The sequence below is a fragment of the Polyodon spathula genome, chromosome 2 (genome assembly GCF_017654505.1).
Source record: "Polyodon spathula isolate WHYD16114869_AA chromosome 2, ASM1765450v1, whole genome shotgun sequence".
NCBI classification, from domain to species: Eukaryota; Metazoa; Chordata; class Actinopteri; order Acipenseriformes; family Polyodontidae; genus Polyodon; species Polyodon spathula.
In genome coordinates this window covers 62,186,357-62,203,954 of record NC_054535.1, presented here as the reverse complement: position 1 = coordinate 62,203,954, position 17,598 = coordinate 62,186,357, and the positions used below count along the sequence as shown (strand labels likewise).

The window sequence follows — 17,598 nt, the reverse complement described above, 5'->3', positions numbered from 1 at the left end:
AGTATATGTCCATGAAGACAGCCTTCCTCTTGGCTATCACCTCCGCAAAGCGGGTGAGCTGCAGGCGCTGTGTGTTCATAGCTCCTGCATGCGCATTTGGGATGATGGTAGCAGAGTGTCACTGCGTGCAAACCCTTCTTTTCTCCCCAAGGTGGTTACAGCCTTCCACATGAATCAGTCTGTGGAACCGGAGTCCTTTCATCCTCCACCATTTGCTTCGGTGGAGAATAGGAAGTTGAACCTTCTCTGCCCGGTTCGGGCATTGAGATGTTATGTGGATAGGACGAGAGGGCTGCGTCAGTCTGACCAGCTCTTCGTCTGCCACGGGACACGGACCCTGGGACAGCCCCTTTTGAAACCTCGACTGTCGCATTGGATTGTGGACAGTCTCAGCTGCGTATGATGGTGCTAGCTTACCCCCACCTGGGCGGGTAGCCTCACATTCTACTAGAGGTGTGACTACGTCATGAGCCCTCTTCAGAGGTGCATCTATGGCTGAAATCTGTGAAGCGGCTAGCTGGGCTACCCCGCATACTTTTTCCAGGTTCTATCGCCTGAATGTGATAGATCCCTCATTGCCCTCTATGGGCACTAGGGTCCTTGAGGTTGCACTTTCACACGGCTGACCTTGGTCAAGCAGGGCTAAGGCGTCCCTCGTATGCTGCCGTTCTTCTCTCCCTCACGACGGCTCTGGTACTCGTTTTCCCATAACGATGTTTTGGTGGCCATCTTCGAATTGAAAGGGAACGTTAGTTTACCTACCGCAAACTTGGTTCCATGAAAGAGAAGATGGCCACCAACCCCATCACGGCGTCGTTGCGAAAAGAGGATGAGGCTCCCCTGCTTGGTCGCTACGTACAATCGGTAGGCGGGACCAAGGGGGTTACTGAGGGTTTGATAGAAAGAGCTCAGTGACACCTACCAATAGGCAGGCGTATATCCCATAACAATGTTTTGGTGGCCATCTTCTCTTTCAGGGAACCAGGTTTACGGTAGTTAAACTAATGTTCCCTTTCAATTTGAAGATGGCCACCAAAACATCGTTATGGGAAAACGAGTACCAGTTTTTAGCTTGCATATCAACACACTCTATGAGCACTGACTTACCTGGGTATTTAGTGGCAGGTTGGAGATTGTCAAAAAATCACAGGCACACAGGAAAAAAATGACTTCTAAAACCTGACAGTGATGACTTGACCAGTACATGCCTGGAACAATTCCTGATCAGCCTCAAATAACTCTCACAATCAGTCAGTACATGTAATGTGTACTGCTACAGAACCTACCACAGTTGTATTTGAAAATGAAGCAACAACAATAACCCGGAGTAAACCAAGTAATATAAATCAATGAGTTTAATATAAAAGAAGTGAAAAGTTATATAAAACTTTAACCATCACCAGTGATTTACAAGTCAAAGTTAAAATTTCAACAAATTGACATGCAATAGCAATTTAATGCAAATAACTTTCTATACTTTCCATGCATTTTTATGCATCTATTGAAAAAATACTGATGTTCCCCAAATAATATTGCTATGCTAAGATGAGCATTTTCAATTTCATTAAGGTTTATTAGATTGCTATGACTTCTGTGGTCAGCAGCTTTCTGCAATTGATTGAAAAGTGAGTCACATTCACCAGCAAACACCTTGACTGAAAACTTGAGATCAAATATTTTAAAAAATACTTTGTTATAGTCAACACATTAAAATAAAAACAATAGGTTTGAGTGAAAATGAGTGAAACTGTTAATACACATGTTATTGTGACACTTCATTAAGTGGAAGTGTATAGTACATTAATAACTATTATGAGCTAAAAACCAATCTTCAGCTTGAGAAGCTATAACCATCATTGCCAGTTACCTGAATAGTTTGACGATTTTGAAATTTGTTTATACATAAAATTTTTAAAACTCGTGGTGGACGATTTTAAAACATTATTGATATATATATATATATATATATATATAGATATAGATATATTATAATATATATATATATATCTATATATAATATATATAGTTTTTTATTTAAAATAAACTTAACAGTAAACGTATGCATATTTTTATCATCGTATGGTACTCTCTTGCATTTCAGAAACATCAAAGGCACTAAATGGGAGTTGTGTATTTGATGTTCTTTTTCATCAGCCTTGATTATGGGTTTTCAGTATTTTGGCAGGTTATCTCTTGCATCTTCTAATTTGGCTAGAACCCACTGTAAAAAACAAACAAAAAAAACCAAAAACAAACATTGTTAATATTTCATAAAGGAAAATAGATAATAGAAAAAATGTGGTTGCAAAGTGGAAGTAGTACGGCAGACGATTAAAACATGTGCCCATGTTATTTTTATTTTTTATTGAACAATACAAATAATCAAAGATGAGTGTGAGAATGATTTTATACAGCAATGTACCAATGCGAAGAGACTATCTTAAAAGCATATGGTCTGTATTAATACTATCGCTAGAAGTTTAAAAAAAAAAAAAAAAAAAACACAATTCATTTTTACAGAGCACTAATTACATTTTAAATGTTTTTTTTTTAATTTAGTGTCAAATTATAATTTCCCCCCTGATTTTCTGCCAATTGCTCCCAAATGCCCAATTGCTTCTCTCCTCACCACAACAATTCCCCATATGGCTCATGAGACCTGCAGATTCAGTGGGTGTCCTCCAATCCCACGACAAAGCCATCTTTCTTTTTCACCCAGCAATTACAGAGCAGATGTCAGCGAGCTACCGACCTCTGGAGGACAAAGGCCAGCCCTGCAGGTGTCTGTTCCAAGCACACTGGGCACCTGTCCAGCAGGGTTCTCTGTAGAGCGATGAGGAGAAACAGTCCCTGCTGGTTTTACCTCCCTAACCCACAGGTGCGCATTAGCCAATGGACACTCCCTTCTGAGTCCCCAGTGAAGACCGGCCAACTTCGCACAGCCAGGACGCGAACCTGCGCGGCATGACTCACCCTGTGCACAATGTGGGTGCGCTTCTACCAGGTGAGCCACTCGGGGAGAACACTAATTTAATCTGCCCATTAGAATCATCAAGGACAGCTGTACCAAATGTGAAGACAATTTTCTGTCTATCATTGGTATGGTCAGAGGTTAAAACTATGTAGTAGTGAAAACCTGAAATTAACTGAAATGAGGTAATCGTATAATACAGCTGTGTATCAATTATGTGACCACTCATTACAAAATCAGGTCAGATCTTGCTATTTATGGTTTGAGAAAATCAACAAATATACTTTTTTTTTTTTTTTTTTTTTTTTTTTTTTTTTAAGACAACAAATTTAAAAATGTGTTTAAAATGGTCTTTTTGGAAGATGGAATAAAATCACGAATGCATTAAAGCCCAGTTGAAGGCACATGTGACCATTGGTGAGTTCAGTATTATTTATCTATAGGATTCCTAAATTTATGTTTTAAAATAACAATTTTCTTGCCTATTCCAGAGTCCTATATGCATGTATAGATGATTACATTGTATACATACCTTGGCAATGTCAGGACTTTTGAAGTTTATTATTTTTCCATACTCTTTGGAGTGAAACACAGACTTTACTCTCTCCTAAACAAAAGATGAAAGTAATAATGAATCAATTACGTCAAAACATGTCTGTGTCCTCAGTCATTATGGCTTTTCCCCAATACATTTTCTTTTAATTCAATGCTTCTTCCAAACCGCATTTCCTCACACTAAAGCTAGAGACTTATTCACTGACAAGAACAAAAACAAAACTGGGTTATATACCAAAGCTTTAACTAGGTTGGCTGCACAAGCCAACCCTTACAATTTCCTTGCTGCCCATTGAGATTAGATGAGCGATGAAGTGAGTAAGTGGAATTGACGTTCTCTTACAAAGGTCAATTCCACTTGTGAATGAGTAATTCATACCAGTCAATTACTTATAGGGAAATACCTGCTTGAAGGACGGGTTCTAAAGTGAGGATGATCCTCATCGGTGACACTGAGCCTGTTGAATCTCCATGGAAGAACTGCAGAGGACAGCCCAGGACGTAGAGACCGCTCTGATGGAATGTGCCTAGACATTGCATTCCAATGGCAAACATGACCTAGCATGTTTCCAAAGAAGCTCAACCAACAATAGAGCTAATCTAGATTTAAAAACTGTCTGCCTGACCTTAAAAGAAGAACTGCTCCGAATTAAGCAGCTCCTGTGTTCTTTAGATGTAGTTCGCTAGTGCTCTGAAAGGACAGGGGGAATGTAGGATTGCAGGCTTGCTCTGTCTGTGTGTGGAACCAGTTTAAAAGCCTCAAGCACAATAGGCTGATTGACATTACATTCTGTAACCCTCTTTGGCATGAAAGCTGGATTCAACCGCAACGTAACCTTAGCTCTACCTTTTGCAAAAAAAAAAAAATTATTCTGTGGTTCTTCTTAGTTATTGCTCTGATTGTGGATTTTGGTATTCCAAATTTCTTTGATACTGTTCTGTAGCCATTTCCTTGGTTATAGTGTGCTACAAGTGCTATTCTTAAATTCCTTTGTGTTGACCATCATCTGCCATGTTGCCAAAACATTCAACAGATGATGGATTGGAAAAAAATACCTATTTTTCTGGCTACCAACTTTATAATACAGCTAATAATTAGTTACTGTGTAATGGTTTTAAATCAATTAATATATTTGTAAAATAAGTTCAATTAGGTTGTTTTGCAGACTTAAAAGGTGCCAATACTTTTGTTATGAACAATATTTGAAACTTCTTAAGTGCTTTTTTTTTTTTTTTTTTGTATAAAGACTGTTTGTTAAACTACCAGGAAATGTGTATTTTGGTCTTTGTCATGTTAATTAGTGGCTAATGTTCATTAAATGCTTGTATTTAACATGCTTTTTTAAATTACCTTATATTAAGTGTAGGGTGCCAATACTTTCGTCTGCAACTCTACACCTGCAGTACAGTATATAATGAAATATATTGGAATGCACATACCTTTGTTTCAATACGTAAGCGTCTGCCATCAACTACAACTGGCTCTTTGGTGAACTCATCGTAACAGTATTGCCATTCACAAGTTAGTTGTCCAAATGTTCCTTTTGTCACAAAGAATATGCCACTAGAATAATAAGAACAAACACATTAAGACTGTACTATTTTTTTTTTAAATTTATATTTAAAAAAATCCTTTTCCTTAGAAAGCATAAAATATGTTACACCTCATAAATGTTTTTAAATGTAGAAATCAAATATTGTATGTTATATTAAAAATAATATATTTCCTTATCCATTGCCAGAAAATTAAAAGTAAACACATTACCTTTTTGTGATCATGAAAAAGTCTGTTTCATTCACCTTGGCATGAGCAAAGTATCTGTATTTGGCAAACCTTCCATTTTCAATTTTCTACAGGAAAAAAAAAGACAGAATTGATATAATTTCATATTAAAGGCACGACTATCAAAAAATGTTTGCTCAAAACTTGACTTATTATTTTCAGTAGTTTAAGTGACACAGTGAAATAAAATCCATTTGTGGAGAAAACAAATTAATCTGAAAGTTCAAACAACCTCAAACGCGATACATTAATGGAAGTTCAATTTACAGTCAAGGGCCCATATTCATAAAACGTACCATCTCCTTTATCGTACCAGTAACAGTGTTTAACATGTCAGTATTTCATCAGGCGATGTATAAATGGCATTTACCGTAAAAAAAAAAAAAGAAAATCACTCATCACAACGTTAGAATAACGTGCCATTAAGACCAATTTTCTCATTAGTATATTATTCGTCCGATTCATAAATCTGTATTGTGCTGTTAATTGACCCTTACCAGCATCATAATAATTAACACGTAACTCAGACCAGGTGGAGAATGAGATGCGCCTTAATGGTATAATTTCCTAGCACAATTTCTGCATTTAGGAACATGTATTTAAGCCAATAGTAATAATAATAAAAAATAAATAAAAAAATAAAAAAAAGTCTGTTTAATGATCTAATAAATACGTAATTTAAATATTTTGTTATTTGCCTAGTGGTTTAGAATGTAGCTAGATTGAATTCTAGACATCTTAAGGAGTAAAGTATTTCACTTGTTAAATACGTTACATAACCTAATTCTCCTGTGGGAACACAGTGATACGGTATACTGACTAGTGTGCTGACGAGCTGCTGTCATGAGTGTAATCTGCAAGGTTAGCAAAAATATTTTACAATACAGTTAGTTATTCTGACTAATTATGTTGAGGAAATCTTTGTGTATAGACTTTGTGTGTGAAGAGTGAACATCATGCTGACCTCCCCACATAACCCTGCATATGATTTGGATATTATATTTCATAAATCAGTTAAATTACTGGATATGGTTTTAATATAGATTGGTAAAGGTGTGAAAATGTGTTATCAAACTACCTGTAGTAGATAATCGACATTAGAATTATTCCACAGTTGAAACAACATATGCAAGAAACCTTTGCTTTTGTGCTACAGATGTAGAATGGAGTGAAAAGAAAAATGAAAAAAGTTAAATCTTTAGTTAGATTATCTTATAGTTTATCAAATTACGCTTGATAAGTACTCCTAAAATGCAGTTTTCAAGTAAGTTCATAGTAACTAGTTATTAATAATAATAATAATAATAATAATAATAATAATAATAATAATAATAATAATAATAATATTCTATTATACATCATATTAGCAAGCCTAATAACCTTGTTAAAACTGTAAACTATAATAGGATGAAACCTGCAACTATGAGATCTGGTGATTTTCATATCTGCAGAATAGAAAAATAGTTCCAGGAATTATCAGTGCAACCACAATGGTAATTATCCAGGTCCCAGGGTTAGAATATACTGTACTTGTAAAACATGGAGGAAATGTGAAATATATAACTAGTATATTGTTGTTGACTTATGAGAAGTCTATAATCAATGAAGCATTGTTTATAAAGTTAACTGAAATCTGTAAGAATGTAAATCTCACCATTATATAAGAATGGCTAACTTATGTTTCATAACAATGTTAAGAGGTGACAGATATTGGTACGTTTACTGTGTCTATAATAGGAAATAAATCTTTCAGTATAAGAAAACATGACAGATGTGCTCTGTGTTGCTGTATTCGGTTTGCCATAAGGATCTGTAAGTGAATTAGACAATCTATAAAGGTTAGATTACAGTAATTCCATTCCTATGAATGCTGATTGTCATATACTGAAATCAGTAGATATTTTTCACACACATGATAAATGGGGAACTATAAGTTCGCAAGACCATGCCACGAAAATGCATTAGATTTCTCTATTAAGAACACTGTTACAGTAATATGAATATATACACTTACTAATGTAGAATTTGTAACTATTGGTAAAACTAACATTAATACTGTGTTAAGCAATTATTTTTCAAGTTTAAAGCTTTTCACTCCCTTTTATAAAAAATACCTGAAAATCTAACAATTAGAGGGAACAGAGTTTATAGAAACTCTTCCAGAGTTTAATAAGTGTCTAATTGATCTGACCATTTGACAATGATCAAATATCAATGTACAATAGGAAATGACCTGAAGTAATAGTAAATAATTAAGTTACTACAAAGGTTGAAAACCCTTCCTGACAGTTCTGGACATTGATGGAAACCTGTTCTTTTTCCCCCTTGAGAACACGGTGGGGGGGGGGGGGGGGGGGGTGTCAATCACCTTTGAGAAGACAAAAGAACTTTGAGCGAACTGTCAATCATGAGCTATGGCCAAGGCCAAGGAGTGGCCAGAGACGAACTGACCAGTGTTTAGGCATGTTGCCTGACTTTAAACACCACCCATGAATTAAATGATCCAATCAAGACGGGTCGAGGTTTAATTCAAAAAGATTGAAACAAGTTCTGAAGTTAGGTTCAGAAAATGGCTCTGAAATTTCTCAAATCTGCTCTGAAATGGGGATGTAATCAGATACGTAAATGGCTAAAATAATGTTCTGAGAAGGCAAAGAGGAGGCTGAAATCAGCTTTGAAGTGGGCCCTGCTCTCTGCCCTGCGAGAGACGGAACAAGGAAATGGAACACTGCATTCATCCAAAAGCGGGTCTTTGTTTTTATTTCACTGCTTGAAATCAACTATGAAACAGACTAAAGCAAAGAGCCAGAGCTACTTAACTTTTCAATTGAAACGCATTCTTTGAACATTGAGTTCTGTCTAATCAACAGAACCAATTCCAGTTGGAAATCTTCAGACAAGTCAAATATAATGTTGCAAGACTGTTAGAAATCAACAATTGCCTCCCTTTGAAAATAACTATTATGCTGCTGTAAGCTAATGCAATACAATGCCTACAACAAGCAAAGTTATGTCTTCTTTTCCTTCCGAAGAGAGAGATAGGAGAAACTGCATTGTTTTCATCGCCAAAGACGACTGACTTCTTTGTTGAAAATTGATAAGTATTCAACACATCAAATAATAAACATTTTATGACTCATAATTAACTGTAGCAAATTCTGTTAAGTTAATGGACACATTGTTCTAGGAAGGGAATATAACTTCCGTTTGGAGTGTGCAAGAAATGTATTTTTTTTGTTGAAAATGTGCAATTCAAAGCAGTTGCCTCATAAATGCAGAGAATTTGAAAATGTAAATACAGTATAATCGTAAATCTCGAAAAACTACTCACTTCTAAATCTTCTGTAGTCATTTTTGTATTACTTTAGTATAAATACATGTTAATTTGGATTCATGTTGTTTTTTTCTGACTTTATGTGAATGAAAAGACACACATTTGCCCGTTTTCCCATTGGAAATAGTGATATTTTGAAATATCACTGTCCTGGTCACAAAAGCAAAGTTTGTGGGGAATAATAGCCATTTTCTATACTTTTGAGGCATATGCAATTAGGAAATAACACTTACTACCCAGGAACAAAAATTGTGTTACGTAGTGCTATTAACATATATCTCTAACCAATCGCCTTTGCTTTCTGTAATATTAGATTAATTGTGCACCCTTTTTATTCTTAAATAAAATCTTGTTTTATATTTCTGACACTGTGAATGTCAATTATTATCAAGGGAATTCAGGTTCTACATGATGCGGAACTTATACATATGGTATATGTATACAGGCACCTCCAATATTATTGGCACCCTCGATAAAGATGAGCAAAAAAGGCTTTATAAAATAAACAACACAGGTATGAGCTGTATTGTAATTTTCCAACATGTGAATATATTGTACTTTACTAATGAAAGAAAATCAACCAAAAGTACACATTTCTCAAAATTATAAATTTATTTCCAAAAAAAAATTTAAGTGTCACAATTATTGGCACCCTTGTTTTCAGTACTTTGTACACACTCCCCTTGCAAGGATAATGACACTAAGCCTTTTTCTATAGTTTTTTTTATGAGATTGGAGGACACACTGGAAGGGATCTTAGACCATTCCTCCATACAGAATCTTTCCAGATCCTTGATATCCTTCGGTCTGTGCTTATGGACTGCCCTCTTCAATTCAAACCACAGGTTTTCAATGGGATTCAAGTCCAGAGACTGGGATGGCCATTGCAAAATGTTGATTTTGTGGTCAATTAACCATTTCTTTGTGGATTTTGATGTGTGCTTGGGGTCATTGTCTTGCTGGAAGATCCACTTGTGGCCAAGTTTCAGCCTCCTGGCAGAGGCACTAGGTTTTTGGCTAAAATGTCCTGGTACTTGGTAGAGTTCATGATGCCGTTGACCTTAACAAGGGCCCCAGGACCAGTGGAAGCAAAACAGCCCCAAAACGTCAAAAGATCCACCACCATATTTTACAGTAGGTATGAGGTTCTTTTCTGCATACGCATCCTTCTTTTGACGCCAAAACCACCACTGGTGTGCGTGGCTAAAGAGCTCTATTTTCGTCTCATCTGACCATAGCACCTGGTTCCAATCCAAGTGTCAATGCCATTTAGCAAAGCAACCCTTCCAAATAGGCTATTGACATGGAGGTGGCATCTAATTGTAGATTTGGAGACTTGGTGACCCTAAGATGCAACCAAGTTCTGTAATTCTCCAACTGTGGCCCTTGGATTCTTCTTTGCCCCCCAAACCATCATCCTCACTGTGCATGGGGGCAAGATGCACTTGCATCCTCTACCAGGCAGTTTTACCACTGTTCCACTGGTTTTAAACTTAACTATTGCCCTAATACTGGTATGTGGTATATTTTGGTTTTTAGTTATTTTTTTGTACCCATTGCCTGATTTATGAAGGTCAGCAACCATTTGTCTCTTTTCATTTGTGAGTTTTTGCCTTTCCCCATAGTTGTGGATGACAAATCGATTTTACATGCGTGTTACCTCATTTTTATACCCCAGTGAAACAGGAAGACATGGAAGGCCACAATATAGTTCATTAAGACTGAGATGTACTTAAAGTAAAATGTTAATGCAGATTTAATTTTGTTTGATTTTATTTATAAGAATCTTTAGGGGTGCCAATAACTTTGACACCTATCTTTGAGAGAAAAAAAAAAAAACTACTTGTTAAAAATAAACGTTTTCTCTGAGCAATTGTATTAGTATAAAAGAATATAGTTTTCACATATTTTTGAGCACAAAATACAGCTCATGACCTGTGTTGTTTATTTCATACAGCCTTTTTTGCTCATTTTTATCAAGGGTGTCAATAATTTTGGAGGTATTTAAGGCTGTAAGAGTTTAAACATTTAAACGGTAAATGTGGATAAAAAATATATTTAAAAAAATTAGTATAAGTTTAAACCCCACTTGACAAAAAAAAGAATGTGTTTCCTTATATTATGTATTTTTCTACATCTGTAACTTACAGTTGTTTTGCCTTTTTACATTTGCGTCAACCCCCAATCCCACTCCTCTTTTATCCTATCGTGGTGTTCTCTCATGTGATCAGTCCTCAACCAATCAAAGTGATGTGCATTAATCAACTATTTCCTCTAATGCTGTAGTAAAGACTGTAATAACACATGCATGAATGACATGTCTAAATCTAAAAAGAAAAGTCTTGTTTGGGATTTTTTGTAAAAATTGACAAAAGTACTGTCAGGTGTACAGTTTTTTCAAGCAGTTTAGTTTATTGGGGAGGCTCCACTGGTACAATGCTGAGCCGCCTTCAGCTGAGGCTTCCACAGAGCATCAATGAAGGATCAGTCACTGCAAGCAAGGCACAGATTACACAATTTATGCACCCGCGGACTTGTGACCCGGTAAAAGCTGAAAGAATATCAGAACTAATCGCAGAAATGATTGCACGAGATTGCTTGCCCATTCCCACAGTGGAAGGTGATGGATTTCGTCAGTTGCTGTCTTTCATTGAGCCCGATTGCAAGGTACCATCACGGCCATCTGTACTAAATCAAATACACAGCCTGTATGACACTGTGAAAACTAACTTGCAAGAAGTCCTAGATAAAGCTACAGATGTAAGTTTGGTGATAGACTGTTGGACATCAAGAGAAGATTCTTCGTTTGTCACGCTACATCACTGATGAAAGGGAGTTTAACACTGCAGTCTTGTGAACAACAGAAATAGAAGAACGTCATACATCTGACATACTTGCCAATTTTGTTCAAAACATTAGAATATTCACGGCAAAGTTGTAGCTGCTGTTCATGATAATGCTTCAAACATGCAGAGACATAGTGAATTGTGGGCAGTTTGTGCTGTCTTAAGTGATAGGAGAATCACCAAACTTACAGATGCCCGCACACATGAAATGAAAGACGAGAGCTGGGAAATTGCTGAATCTCTAGCAAGTACATTAAAGCCGCTGTACTGTGCTACAACTGTTCGGTCTGGTGAGACCACTTCAAAAGTGTTTGCATCTTTCATACATCCACTAATGCATGGGTTAATCAGCAACCATCTCGTTGTTTCAAAGGAGGATTTGCCTTCCATCAAAACATTGAAATGGCTCATGACTGAGGAAATCCGAACAAGGTTTGAGATTACTGATGCAGTCAGTACTGATGCTTTCAGTTGTACTGGACCCACACTACAAATCACTGGAGGAGTTTACAGATGCAGATTTGAAGGAGCTAGCGTATGGGGCTATAAAGAATGAAATCCACACAGTGATCTTCCCAGCCATTGAAAACACTTGCAGCCGTCGATAACGAAACCTCCACCTCTCAAACAGAGAGCGAAACAACCACACCCCACAAAGAAAGGCTGTGAGGATACCCATTCAACAGTGTTTTCTTCTGGGGAGACAGAGCGAAGCTCCACCGGCATCAAATGTAAATGAACGTGAGCTTGAGCAGTACCTATGTGAACCTGATTTGGATGTTGAAAGTAACCCACTGAAGTGGTGGGCAGTGAATGGTCACAAATACCCATGACTGGTAAAAATTAGACGCAAATACCTCACTGTGCCAGCTACTTCAGAAGTGGATTTTACCGTTGAACTACCCTATCTAAGTTTCTTCCCCTTATGTTTTCATTTTAATTTTTGTAAATACATGTGACAGAGAGCGAGAGGATCTGAGCTGTAAATCTCCCTCCCGACCCAAGAGAGCGCTAAGCAGGGGTACCGGTTGGCTTGGAGAGAGGGGCGGAAAAAGAAGTCGGCCATCTTGGTGCGGGGTGGAATGATCATATTAGGGGACAAGATTACTGTGATCAGCTGTGCTGCATTAGAAAACTGGCAGGTGTGCTGAGTTGCGCTGATCATGGGGTGGAGTCTCCTGGTATATAAGGGCTGTCATTGTGCAAGGCTTTTGGCGGTAACACTGAATCTGTGTTGCTGAGCTGTTTGTTTGTTTGCTACTTGTTTTTAAGAAAATAAGAAAGTTTACAAACGAGAGGAGGCCATTTGGCCCATCTTGCTCGTTTGGTTGTTAGTAGCTTATTGATCCCAGAATCTCATCAAGCAGCTTCTTGAAGGATCCCAGGGTGTCAGCTTCAACAACATTACTGGGGAGTTGATTCCAGACCCTCACAATTCTCTGTGTAAAAAAGTTCCTCCTATTTTCTGTTCTGAATGCCCCTTTGTCTAATCTCCATTTGTGACCCCTGGTCCTTGTTTCTTTTTTCAGGCTGAAAAAGTCCCTTGGGTCGACACTGTCAATACCTTTTAGAATTTTGAATGCTTGAATTAGGTCGCCACGTAGTCTTCTTTGTTCAAGACTGAACAGATTCAATTATTTTAGCCTGTCTGCATATGACATGCCTTTTAAGCCCGGAATAATTCTAGTCGCTCTTCTTTGCACTCTTTCTAGTGCAGCAATATCTTTTTTATAGCGAGGTGACCAGAGGTGAACTGAACACAATATTCAAGATGAGGTCTTACTAGTGCATTGTACAGTTTTAACATTACTTCCCTTGATTTAAATTCAACACTTTTCACAATGTATCTGAGCATCTTGTTAGCCTTTTTTATAGCTTCCCCACATTGTCTAGATGAAGACATTTCTGAGTCAACAAAAACTCCTAGGTCTTTTTCATAGATTCCTTCTCCAATTTCAGTATCTCCCATATGATATTTATAATGTACATTTTTATTTCCTGCGTGCAGTACCTTACACGCTATTAAATGTCATTTGCCATGTGTCTGCCCAGTTCTGAATCTTGTCTAGATCATTTTGGATGACCTTTGCTGCTGCAACAGTGTTTGCCACTCCTCCTATTTTTGTGTCGTCTGCAAATTTAACAAGTTTGCTTACTATACCAGAATCTAAATCATTAATGTAGATTAGGAATAGCAGAGGACCTAATACTGATCCCTGTGGTACACCACTGGTTACCACACTCCATTCTGAGGTTTTTCCTCTAATAAGTACTTTCTGTTTTCTACATGTTAACCACTCCCTAATCCATGTACATGTGTTTCCTTGAATCCCAACTGCGTTCAGTTTGAGAATTAATCTTTTGTGTGGGACTTTGTCAAAAGCTTTCTGGAAATCTAAATAAACCATGTCATATGCTTTGCAATTATCCATTATCTATGTTGCATCCTCAAAAAAATCAAGCAAGTTAGTTAGACACGATCTCCCTTTCCAAAAACCATGTTGACTCCCAGGACCCTGTTACCATATAGGTAATTTTCCATTTTGGATCTTATTATAGTTTCCATAAGTTTGCATATAATAGAAGTCAGGCTTACTGGTCTGTAGTTACCTGGTTCAGTTTTGTTTCCCTTTTTGTAGATCGGTATTACGTTTGCAATTTTCCAGCCTGTCGGTACCACCCCTGTGTCAAGAGACTGCTGCATGATCTTGGTTAGCGGTTTGTAAATTACTTCTTTCATTTCTCTGAGTACTACTGGGATCTCATCCGGCCCAGGGGATTTGTTTATTTTAAAACTGGATAGGAACTGGATGACATGTGGGGCATATTGTCAGTATCTTCCTTTGTAAAAACTTGTGAAAAGTAATCATTGAATATATTTGCTATTTTTTTTTCTTCATCTACAATTTTGCCATTTGTATCTCTTAAACATTTAATCTCCTCTTTGAATGTTCACTTGCTGTTGTAATATTGGAAAAACATTTTGGAATTGGTTTTAGCTCCCTTAGCAATGTTCATTTCTATTTCTCTCTTGGCCTTTCTAACTTCCTTTTTGACTTGCGTTTGCAGTTCTGTGTACTCTTTCTGCGTACTTTCTTTTTGGTCCTTTTTTAATGCTCTGTAAAGTGCCTTTTTTCGCAGAATATTTTTTTTAATTGACCAATTAAATCATTTTGGCAATTTAGTTTTACATTTAGATTTGTCTACTTTAGGGATGTAATTGTTTTGCGCCTCTAGTACTACATTTTTGAAGAACAACCATCCTTCTTCTGTGGGTGTTTTCTCTATTTTACTCCAATCTACTTCTATTAGTCTCTTTTTCATACCTTCATAGTTTGCTTTTCTAAAATTGTAAACCTTTACTCATCACTTTTGGGGTTTTAAAAAACACTTCAAATGAGACCATGTTGTGGTCTGAGTTTGCCAGTGGTTCTCTGACCTCTGTTTTAGTTATTCTGTCTTCGTTATTTGAAAAGACTAAATCAAGGCATGCCTCACCTCTAGTCGGTGCCTTGACAAATTGTGTTAGGAAGCAGTCATTTGTCATTTCCACCAATTCTATTTCATCCTTCGTGCTACCCACCGGGTTTTCCCATTTTATATGGGGGAAGTTGAAATCCCCCATTAGTAAGGCTTCTCCTTTGCTACACGCATTTCTAATGTCATTGTATAACAGATTATTTTGCTCACCGTCTGAATCTGGCGGTCTATAGCATGCTCCTATTATTATTCCCTTTTGAATTTTTGTCCGTTATTCTGACCCATATTGATTCGGCTTTATTTTCTTTGTCCAGGTTTAACACCTGGGCTTCAAGACTCTTTCTTATGTATAGCGCTACCCCTCCTCCTCTTCTGTCCTGCCTGTCTTTCCTATACAGTGTATACCCACAAATATTATATTCGTCCCCATCACTCTCAGACAACCAAGTTTCTATAACACCTATCACATCATATGTAACACCTATCACATCATTTGGTTTGTTTATTGTCATGACCAGGGTCGGAGTTTGTCGTCATGATAAGAAGCTGCCGCACTACAGCCAGCACTTTCACCTTGGACACCACACACCCCGCACAACTGAATTGGACACATCAGCACCTGTACTTTTCACCACCCCGCAAGTGCACAATAGAGCTGAAAAGGACTCACTCTATTGGGACATATCATTTGTATTTTTTTTGTTGCTTTGGACTGCATTCCTGTAAATAAAACACACCCTCTACCATTGCTGGTATTAGGGTTATTTGCACCTGGACCAGTGACTTTGTGACATCTGTTTCATCACCACACCCACCGCACTGTCACAATACATAACAAATGTTTGGACTAAAGTTTTCTGACATGGATTATTTGCAGCTTGTGGACTGCAGTTTAATGTAAAAAAGTTAAATGTATTCTCTGAAAAAATGCAAAAGACAGTGTAAAGGTACGATCAGTTTTTCTTTATATTATATTTTCATATATGCTTATTATGATTGACTGTGTGAATCTCTCAGAAGCACTTAAAATAAAAAACGGATTAAAATGGGTCTTAAAATAATGCACATAAAGAATACAAATGTGAAGTTACTGAAACATAAATTATTTGCCCGTTTAAACGGTTAAATGCCAGATTAACTCTGGGTTTAAACGTTTAGTCAATTTGTAGAACCTATTCTGTTAATTATTCTTTTATGTTTACTGTGAACTAAAAAATCACCTAAATTAGCTTCTCTCTTGAATGCTACAACTGGGGCCTTAAAAATACTTTTTTCAATTTTTCTGAATTATGTAGAATCCGCAAGTGTTTCCAAAATATCTTAGCTATATTGGGTAAAAGTTTAGATTATTTTTTGCTCTTTTGTGCCAGTAATATACTTTTTATGAGCCCATTTCTCATGTTCAATCTAGACTATTTTATTTTCATTTGTATACAATGACAAACTACTCTAATCCAATAGTTTGCATATTGTTTTCTTCAAATTCCTAAGCTTCATTTTTTTCTGAAAAGCTGTCATGCATGCATATTAATTTAACATTGAACATGCATATTAATTTAACACTTCCTACGTTTTTCTTGATCACACTTATCATTTATTAGTTACCTGTAGTATTTGGCTGCCAACACCTTCTCTTTCCCTGTATGGTCTAATGATTCCATCTTCATGAATAAAGCGTGGAGGTCGTAGCCTCTCAATATCCTCTGAGGATTCTGTTGCCCTGAAAAATGTTATTAGAAAAAAATAGCTTAATTAAATTGCACATGCATTTTGCATGGAAGCCTAAACTGGGTTTTAGGTCGGGTGCAGTAGTCATGGTTTCTAATAAAATGAATACATTGTTACCCGGTACCTAGTTCCCTCAGGAGACTGTCCAGTGCAATCCTTCTAGATTGAAAACTTTTTTTGGAGATAAAGAAAAAAGAAAAATGGTCAAGATTCTGTACCTTTTAATACCCTGGAAAGTGCTGCTGGCCATATCGATGACACCTCCAGTAGGCCGTATCACTGCTCCCACTAATCCTTTACCAACTCCTTTAAAGAATCCAGCTGCTCCTTCCTTTTGGGCACCTGCAATTGAAAGTTACAATGCAATACACAGAAAACAGGGTATTTTAAACTTAAGCCAATGTAACACAGGGCAACTTTCAAGTAACTGTTTCAGGCAACAGTTGCAGCAACTAGTTATCTGCAACTTTGTCAAGCAATTTCCTCCAGGTTGCTCAAAACTAGATCATTTTGATTTTGTTACATTTCTGGCAACTTCGGTGAAACAAACAATCATGATCCAGATTTTCGTCACGTGACCCTTAGACGCCGACTGAGAAAAACAAAAACATGGCTACCGAAAAGACAACAGTGGGGAACAAACGAAGAGATTGCATTGATCGAGTGGTTTTAAAGTTTATATATAAGTGTATATTTTAAATGTTTAATCACATTATTTATGTTATAGCTTAGTTAAGTTATTTTCACAGAGTTCAAAAAAATGGCAAGGCCTAGTCCATACTGGGAAGCCTGGGGGTAGAGTATGTGTGGAGCCTGTATTAGCGGAGAGTGAAGCGAATACAATTGAGGGGCAACTGTTGTTACTGTGCCACCTAGTGGAATGTGTACAGTGTAACACAAT

The 17,598-nt window shown here is 37.0% G+C and overlaps 1 protein-coding gene across 1 annotated transcript in view; it reads right to left on the bottom strand.

Moving 5' to 3' along the window:
• Nucleotides 1-2,072: 2,072 nt before the first annotated feature.
• Nucleotides 2,073-17,598, bottom strand: part of LOC121326825 (vacuolar protein sorting-associated protein 13A-like) — a 120,378-nt gene continuing 104,852 nt past the window's right edge. Inside the window, 6 exon segments of the mRNA XM_041270379.1 lie at nt 2,073-2,221; nt 3,504-3,578; nt 4,967-5,090; nt 5,292-5,377; nt 16,575-16,689; nt 16,916-17,039. Coding sequence (XP_041126313.1) covers nt 2,171-2,221; nt 3,504-3,578; nt 4,967-5,090; nt 5,292-5,377; nt 16,575-16,689; nt 16,916-17,039 — 575 coding nt within the window. The 3' untranslated portion in view covers nt 2,073-2,170.